The sequence below is a fragment of the Eurypyga helias genome, unplaced genomic scaffold (genome assembly GCF_000690775.1).
Source record: "Eurypyga helias isolate BGI_N326 unplaced genomic scaffold, ASM69077v1 scaffold4548, whole genome shotgun sequence".
In the NCBI taxonomy this organism is placed as follows: domain Eukaryota; kingdom Metazoa; phylum Chordata; class Aves; order Eurypygiformes; family Eurypygidae; genus Eurypyga; species Eurypyga helias.
The window spans coordinates 2,531-12,045 of record NW_010268765.1 but is presented as its reverse complement, the minus strand read 5'-3'; the positions used below and the strand labels follow the sequence as shown (position 1 = coordinate 12,045).

Below are 9,515 nucleotides of genomic sequence, written 5' to 3'. Positions count from 1 at the left end.
TGCCCTTGTAAAAAGTCCTTCTCCAATGCCCCTAAGCATTTTGGCTAACAGCCAGACTTAAGTTTAATTTCAAATACATATTTTCTCTTATGAGAGTATATTATAAGACTAAGACTATAGGGTCTAATTTAAACAATTCATTTTATTACAACTACAGGCTCAAGCTACTTAAGTGATTTAGCAGAGGACAGTTAGTCTGCATGAGTTCAACCCACTTTAATGTTCTCAGTGCTTACTGTTTCAGAAAACTGTCTTATTCCAGAACATTTTCTAAATCTGAAGTTATTTGAAATTAATTGCTACTCATGTGAGAAATAGTAAATTAATGTCTTCTATTTTTAATTCTGGTACTGTGAAGCTTAAAATTGTCCCACTTTCTCAGTACCTACTGAAAAAATCCACAAAACCTCCCTTGGTCTCCTATTATTCTGTAACAAACCTAGATCACCAGAACCGTTACTTGTAAATAATGAATTCTACTCAAACAGGAATAGTTCACATTTCAGAACTATTGACCCTTTCTGGGATTATACTCAACAACACAAAAGATACTTTAAGTGCCCTATTACGCACTGGGAAGAATACTTCTGGGTATTGTCACAACTGTGACATAACCACCTGCTAACTGGAATAAGGCTGTAGTAACGACTTTATGCATTTAAAGCCTAGAAGAGTACACTTGCAAACAAGCTGAAACAATTTAATAACTTACCTCAAGATCTAGCATGAGTTCAATGAATCTCTCACAATAATGGACTTTGTCCATAGAAATAGGACCTAGATAGAAAAAAATAAAAACATTTTTGCAATTAGTCCACACCACAATATATTTGTACTTGATTTTTTTAAAAAATATAATAAATTCTACTAATATGCCAACACTAACTTTTTATTCTTGTTAAAAGCTAACTAGCACATTCTTCTCTTTTTCTGGAACTGTCCCTTCTTTAATTGCAAACCAGAACAGTTTTGGATGTAAGACAGTTATGGAACCTGAGTTCCAGGAGTGATTTTATCTGCTTTGAAAGAAGCAATCAATGTGACATATGAAAATGCACACTTCCACAAGATGCGGCCCCTTCCAATAGCCCATTAAGCTTCTTCGGAACTTTCAACTCCGGGTACTCTAAAATACCTATTTAAAAGCTGCAATCAAGGCCTGACAATATTCAAAGGCCCTCAGTGGTGACTACTAAGGAGTCTTTAGAATCATGTCAAAACACAACAGTAAGCCTGCTTAATGAATATCTATTTCCTAAAGCCTCCAAAGAAGTGTTCACGTAATGCAAAACTTCCTTAAAGAGAGCTTGCATAGTTAGGAAAGCAGAGGGGATAGGTAATCTTTCTGAGGAAGCCACGATACACAGAATTTCCCCTTACAGCTCAAGTAAGATCTGAAGTTTGCTTAAAGTTTAAGAGCAAAAGCACAACTCCGGGAAGTTATTTCACCCAAATTGTGCTGTACTTAAGAGTACAATAAGTCTTTTTTGTCAAAAGGCTAACACCTGCCTGTGCAAACACTTTTCCTTTCTAAATCAGGCAAGCATATAATTTTGCTTGTCAAAATGACTTATAAATCAAGAGCAGTTGAATCTCACAGAATTTCACTTCACTTAGGCTTTTGTTCTTACCATAAATCAGTAGTACTGACAGAACAGAGCCTTGTGATATGCATTTATACCACCTGTTTAACAAGGCATCTAAGCATGTATGACATGCTTTAACGCTCTAAGAAGGCTGTAAGCACACAATAAGGAATATCAGCAACAGAAATATTTTTTACTAAGTTTTACTACTGAACAGAAGTAGCTTTGTGTTATTTCATTTTTAAAGTATATGGAGATTTGAATACTAAATCTGACATGAAATCCATGCAGACAGGCATGGATTTCACTAAAACCCCATCCAGATAAGGTCTCCAACCTCAGGTTGGTATCCTAAGGAGTAGTTGCTTCAGTAACAGAAAAAACATTTAAGACAGATCAGTAGATTACAAAGTAACATAAGAACCGGAGTTACCTGAGACAGGTATTGATTTCAGCACAGAAATGAATTTCTGAATGAGCTGTGAAAGAAATCTTCTCTCCTGATATGCTCTAAAATAACACATATGACAAAAGCATTAATATTCCTTAAATGGAGGCTAGAAAAACATCAGATCACTAATACAGAGGTAGCTGCTTTAAAATTTATATAATGGTAGCAAGTTGCTTTGAAACACACCTAAACTGTTTAGATGATAACTTTTCTCTCTGCACACAGGTTAGCAGAGTCTACATTTCTAGGTACAGAACTGATTAACAACCCATGCTCCTACCGAGTCCAAAAAAAAAAAAAATATGTCACCACCTACACCTCACCACATTGTAACACAGAAGTATTGGAACATTTAACTTTGGTGAGATACAAATTTATTCAAATACTTGCTTAAAACTGAACATTTGCTAAAGGTCATGAAAAAAATATGAGTAACTACATGAATATTCTCTTCGGGCTTTCATCCTATAGCTCTAAGATTTAATATCATAAATTCACTGATCAAATAAAATATTAGGAGTTCTGTAATAGTATTTTGCATAAAGACTGACAGAAAACAGTTTCCAGGAGACCAGATACGATCCGTCTGTATTTGCCATCTTCACAGGTTTTTGCCTTTATTTTTTTGAAAAAACCCACATTTCTTTTTGAAACAATTTATTTTAGCTGAAACACAATGAATACATTAAGGACTCTGGATTTAACAGCAAAGGTTTCTGTAACATACCGCATTCTGGCCTCCTCATCCATTTTCTCATCATTTTTCTTAATTAGATTCCAGAATTTTCTTAGTTTTGGTGTCTTTCTCAGCTCTTGTTCCAGACGTTTCTGAAATGTTGAAATGGTATTCAGTCACCAAGAAACCTTGTTTTCACGAGAGATAAAAATACAACCCAATCTTCTTATTAAAAAAAAAGAAAACAGATATAACTAACAGAAATGAATAGCTGTCTCAGACTAATCTCTTAGTATCACTGTACTAATCTCACAGTGTCACTGTGAAAGAGGAACTCTCTCTGCTAGAGCGAATCTAGCCATGGCTAGATGTGAGCTTCATTCCTCAGTCCCTATGATCTCATGGCTTTGTCTACAAAGTATAGCGTGAAAAAGCTATCAACAATAAAGCTTAGTTTTATGAAAATTTACAGAATTAACAATTACAATTACATGGCAATTCGCAACAAATGATGAAGAGAATTTTACCAATCACACAAAAATATAATTCCATAGCAATGCAGGCAGCTTTAAATATTAGACTTCCGTGAGAGTATTCCCCAAGAATTCACTTCACACGATTTACATAATGCCTAGAAGATTGCTTTCCCAGTTTACAGTGTGATGCTTACAGGTTGTAGGGCCATCCACATTGGTAAGGAAATGAGCTGCTGCACCTGTCCTCTGATCAAATCCACTTCCTGGTAGAAAGTTACAGACAGAAAATGTTTTTTTTTTAAATTCTTAAGTCTTCTGATATGCCTATCTTAGAAAATACATCAATGAACATTACCGTCTGAAAAAAATACATACGTTGTTGTATCAGATTTCACAATTTCCTATCAGGAAATTGCAAATAGCCCTATCCAGTAACACTTGAAACTGCTGATGACTTCCGCGTTATAGGTTCTTTTCATGGAATCTGGTAGTTCTTAATGGATGGAGCCCCATCCATGTAATTATTTTCAGCATAGAAGCTGATAAGAACACATGTTCCTTCTTGTTCTTGAACAGAATTTTCTTACTGTGCTTTATTTATTTCTATTCTATTCTTCATTTATCGTTTCTCCCAATTCATCTACACCTTCCCATTATCTGAAATAACTAATTTTTTGAAACAACAGTTGAAGTTACATGAAAATGTCCTCTCTCCAACTCTGCCTGTAATCTGGATCCACAAAGTTTTCTTTCTTTCCATTAACATATTAAATGTCTTTATGGACAAATAGTCTGCGTTCAGCACTATGAAACCTGGCATTTCAGTGCTCCTCACTTAAAACACTACTGTGACTATCCTGTTCTACATTTCACAAAGTGAGGCTTCAAATAGCAATACATTTTACAAGCACTTTTTTACTGGCTCCTATATCGTGTTATATGAGAAATATGCCCTGGAAGTAGGATTCCATAGCCACTATCAAACCCTCCTTTAAAATGTAGATTCACTGTACCCTGGCCACTACTGAAAATACCACCTCAATAAACTATACAACTAAGATTCATGATGATTACTGGCTCCCATAATCATTCCTATTTCAAAATCAAATCATACCCTTTCTCAATTGTCTGCAAGACACAATTTTGTTCTTTACTCAAGCAGACCCTGATGCTGACTGATTTCATCCTGTGTGCAACATAAGTAAAGAAAAAGCCCATCAGTAAGAAAAGTAACAGATTACTGCTTCATATAATAGATAATTGTAATTCAATCTCCACACTTGCTAATTAGGATCTATAACTGTGTGGTTTTACTATAGGCTGAGAACACAGCTTGGTCCAACGCATTCTTAAAACTAACTCAAGCGAAATGCACATAGCAGTATTATCTAAACCTGGTTTTGAAAGTGAAAAAAATAATTTCCATTAACTGTTGAGAAAGAGTAATTTTGTGCAATTTCCCAGGCAAACTAAAAGGAGTACAGTAGTAATTTGCTGTTAAGTGTAAAGCACCTTTTCAAATATAAATACATACTTTTTCAAGCACCATTTTAAATATAAACCTGCCTGAACATATGCCTTTACATCGCACTAAGTGCTAATCCTCCAATTTCAAGTCTCTCTATGACCTTGTGTCAGAGAAAAGCAAACACAATGAGAGAGAAAAATCAAAAGTCAAAAAGAGGGGTAAGAGCCCTCCAGTACCATCTTATCCCTTAAATGAGAATTTTGCTTCATCTGTCTTGTAAGCAAAATTGCTCAAACTAAACTCCTGTTAAGACATAACAGCATAAACATACTGGAAGTATAATAGTTGTTTTTAACATACCAAACTATTGAAGCAGTGATCAAGGAAAAGCAGCAAGACTGTCTGTTCATGAAGAGAGTATTCACTGTCATTTTCAACCAGCGATGCTTCCAGTATGCATTTAAAAAAGAAGGGAAAGTGTTCTGTCTTTTTTTTGAATGTCTAGGAATAGAAGAAGAAGTTGAGTCGGATTGATACAAATAATTTCAATCTTCATTCACACAACATAGTTTAAGTTCTCTAAATCCATCTGAGTCAATAAAAGGAAGGATCAGTTTTTCTTTTTCATTTATTCTGACCAGGCAGCACAAACAAAACAGACCAGGAATCCTTACATTATGGGAATGCTTTTAGTGAGACTACTGCCCCTACACAGTCTAACACAGGTGATGCACAGGACAAACTGAACAAGAAGCACAAGTGGAGTGGGTTGTGTTGTGGGAATGTTCAACTGGTGGTCACACAGTATTACTCTAAAATGACACAGGTTAGAAGAGAATTGTAAGATTTTGGCCAAACATGTGGCAGCTCTTTAGTGATCTGCAAGAAGTGAGTAGGTAAAAACCACCAGAGAATGATTAGTTGTGGAATTCCCATTCAGGTACCTAAGCCAGAAAAAGATAAACCAAGTAATTGTGAAGATCAAGTGGTTTCTTTACAAGGGCAGCCATTTACCAAATAACAAATTTAGCTAAGCTGCTTGGAAAGTAACATGCACCTGTCATTTTCCATCTAGTACGTATGTCAAAACAAAGAAAGGCACATACATCATATGAGAAAGTTATTAATCTTCTGTCCTTTACCAGCATTGAAGTAATAGCACTACTACCGGAGTACGCGTGCTTCTGAAATTATGCTTGCGCAGTATTTCTAACCAGGCTCATGTTGCTGAAATGGCCTGTGAGAACTGGACTGCTTGTAGAAACATGAAATCATTTCTAAATCATTTCATAAAAAGCACTACACAGAGAAGCAGAGTGAGATATTACCTTAGTATTACATTTCATGCAAGAAAACTACAGAATCATATTCACAGATTTCAAGCAAGACACTATTGGATATTGTCACTTCCCATGGTGCCTTCTTATACCCACAGAAATAAAAATACTTTTTCCTTTCAGTATCAGAGCAAGAACTTCTCTGTAAATGCCTGACTTTTATCAAGTGTCAAAAAAGCAAAAGCTGCTGCTGATGTCAGGTATCACACAGCAGAACAAAGGACTCACACACCAGAAGGAATCATGTGATTTTTCATCTGTCCATTGCTTTCTCCAAAAAGAACACACACTTTAAAACACCCTATGAAACATTCCAGCTAAGGTACCATTTACTTGTAACACTACAAGCGTTGCTACCTTCTGTCAGTATAAGCGAGCATACTGCAAAATCTGCAACTTGCAGATCACAGTCAATTCTAGCTGCAATTGAAATGGGTTACCTCCCACGCAGGGACATTCTCTCTGAACTTCTCATTCACCATACAGCAGATTGACATTAAATACGCCTTACTGGACACCTCTGGAGAATAATTCATCCACAGGTAATTTTCAAGGTACTGGCTGTGAAGAGACAAAGAATATTTCATTAGTTGCTGCCACCCACACAATCTGTCACTCCTTCGAAAGAGCAGTTATCCACAGGGGTTTGTTCCTCCTTCCCCTTAAAGCCATCTTTAGAGTTTGTAAGTAGTTCCTGAAGTTACCTCTCATCTAGGTCACTGCAGCAAAACTTGTTAGAATCAGTAATTGCTACATGAAAGAGGAGTTTCTTATCAGGAAGACACAATCAGCAGTGGGTTTTCAAATGTAACAGGTAGCCACAGCTCAATACAAAGTCAGAACACGAATTCATGTTGATTTTCCAAAAGGAGAAAAAGAAAAAAACCTCACTTGTCTAAAGAGTGTCACATGCAGAATTTCCTAGCACAAGATGCAAAGGACAACTACTGCATAACAGCATTTGTATTATTAAATACCCTTTCATGTAAAAAATTAGGAATCATCTAAAGATATTTTATGCTTCTAATCATATAAAGGCAATAAAAATACTACATTACAGTGCCACTACAATTAAGCACTGAATATTAGGGGAGTGATTAAGTGTTTTCAAAAAGGGGAAAATAAATTACTGGACACTGGAAAATAGCAGCTTCCCAGCAATGAACATTTCTTCTTCATTAATATGGCACATTTCTCATAGAAGGCACTCTCAAACTTAAGACTTTACAGATGAGAGTCTATGTGGACAAGCAACTGTCTCCCTCCTTTAACTTCCTGTGGAAGATTTGCAGGATATCTACTCCCTGAAGAGGCAATCCCTAAATCCATAACATTCAACAGTGCACTCGCATCTTGTGCTACTTTAACTGCCACCAGAAAGCGTAAAGTCTTGCTTCTTCCTAAACAAGCTGCTCATTCATTCCTTCCTCTCAATGCCTGCTCTAACATTCATCTGCCCCCTCAAGAGCCAAACTGAGGCCAAATTGAACCAGTTTTATTTTTTTCCACAGCTTACTTCTCCGACGTCTCACAGCAAGCTATTTCCACAATATCAGTTAAGACAAGTACCAGAGACAGCAGTGAAAAAAGGCAGTGAGGACTTGCATGTAACCAGGAGCAAAAGGCTCAGTAACGGTCACACAGGGATTTCCACTTTCTGGGAGCTCGGCCAGAATGCACGGCTTCAGATGGAGCTGAGATAACCTCACAGGCCTATACAAGATGAAATACATACTGCTTCCCAAGAGCTTGCATCTGCCAATGGAAGAAGGAAAAACCCACAAAGTCCACAGAACTCCATACTTCATTTCACCCAGGTATTTCAATAAACTTCAATACATTTTAGTAAAAATACTATTATGTTCCCAAGTGAGAATGAACATATGCGAACAAGAATGAAGGACAGGAAGATATCGTGTGTGAAGACAGACGAGTTTGATAGACGGGTGATGCGGTGGGGGAAGTGAAGAGAAAATTGACTTACAGGACAAATGGCAGTAGATGGGGCTATACACCAGAAAGTATTGAAGTTACACTATAGGCTGGTAACATTAAGAATGTTCACAGAAAGGCTAAAAAACTCGAACTCCAAGGCATTGCTGGCATAGAATTCCAGAATCATGCTACCAGCATGACATCTGTTAGTGTCAACGCCCAAACCATAGTTTATATGCTCTCTTCTGCCTTTTCTAATAAAGAAGCTGGAAACAGAGGGAAGTTTGACCTATTTTTCTAGTTCATGGTACTACTTAATTTCAGCCTTTTCAAACAAAGAATCTATCTCAACCAAACACCATCTCATTCCTTCTGCTCATTTGAGATATAAAAGAGCCAAACAGAACACTAAATATTGTGTTTACCTTAAATAAGGTAAATACTGCAAGTATTTATTTTACACCATTTTAGACATGTTTTACAACTTCTTCCAGGCAAGTCTGGAGTAGCTTTAGGAACCTCCAAAGCAGATATCCGTTTCATTTCAAGTGAAGAAAATGTTAGTGATGCTGCTGCAGCACAATTCATTTTCACCCTCACAGTAAGAGACTTAAAAACTTCCTCTGACTTCAGTAAGTTCTGATTCAAGGCTTAATGACACACTGCAAATTACAGGCCCAAGTTTTTCACCTATTTCATTCCCACTCTCTTCTTCAGTGCTTCACTACACTAGAAATTCAAAATCATAAAACAAGATACTCCGATGCTACTTACCCTTTTGAAATTATTTCCTCCTCAAATTAAGCTCTCCTCACTTAATTTTCCTAGGTACACAATTCAAGGCTTTAGTAAATAGGAACAAATGAGTATACTACCTTCGAACTGACTTACTGTCCTGCATTTGCTTCTCATCTTTACAGGTTCCTGTGAAAAAAACACTTGAAATTTCACTCCACTTAGCTTACCTGAATTCAAGAAGCATTATCTTTCTAATAGCAAACCTAAAAAGAAAAAAAGTAATCAATGAACACAGGAAAAAGTCTCTGACACACATCGCAGCTGAATGAAAAACAGCTGTATTTTTCCTTATTTGATTATATAACAACATGCATATAAACATCTAGGAATTATTTCTGCCCTCCTGTTTCCATGCAAGAGCAAATATTTGAATGCAGAAGCAACTGCTATAACACTGTGGAAGCTAAAGTTCATGCAGGTTCACTAAGCAACCAAATTCACATTAAAAAAATCCATCTAGAACTTTTAAATTTGAAGACATAAATTCCTAGAAGCTGAGAATATCTTCCGGAAGACCACAACTATACATTTAACCAGTTCATAACAGTATGTCTTCTTGCTGACTGGATATGGATGCTTGCTCTGATTTCATATGGGAAGATTACTTTCATAAAGGAATCACAAAGAATCCTCTCCAGAGCTCAAACTTCCCACGAAAAGCTCCAGTTACAAGTCTCTTCTGTACACGCAATCGCTGAATGCAGTTTACCTTGAATTCTTTGTCTCCCACATCTAACATTAGAATTCACTGAAATGAGACTTGCCCTTTATAGACCCCGTAGTAATAA

The 9,515-nt window shown here is 36.5% G+C and overlaps 1 protein-coding gene across 1 annotated transcript in view; it reads right to left on the bottom strand.

Annotated features, from left to right (window-relative positions):
• LOC104514227 (intron-binding protein aquarius) overlaps positions 1 to 9,515 on the bottom strand; it is a gene marked incomplete at both ends in the record, with an annotated part of 29,380 nt that overhangs the window by 18,179 nt on the left and 1,686 nt on the right. The window contains 7 exons of the mRNA XM_010157842.1: positions 713 to 777; positions 2,020 to 2,096; positions 2,765 to 2,865; positions 3,384 to 3,452; positions 5,018 to 5,158; positions 6,435 to 6,555; positions 8,895 to 8,930. Of these exons, the coding sequence (XP_010156144.1) occupies positions 713 to 777; positions 2,020 to 2,096; positions 2,765 to 2,865; positions 3,384 to 3,452; positions 5,018 to 5,158; positions 6,435 to 6,555; positions 8,895 to 8,930 (610 nt within the window). The remainder of the gene's footprint in view (positions 1 to 712; positions 778 to 2,019; positions 2,097 to 2,764; positions 2,866 to 3,383; positions 3,453 to 5,017; positions 5,159 to 6,434; positions 6,556 to 8,894; positions 8,931 to 9,515) is intronic.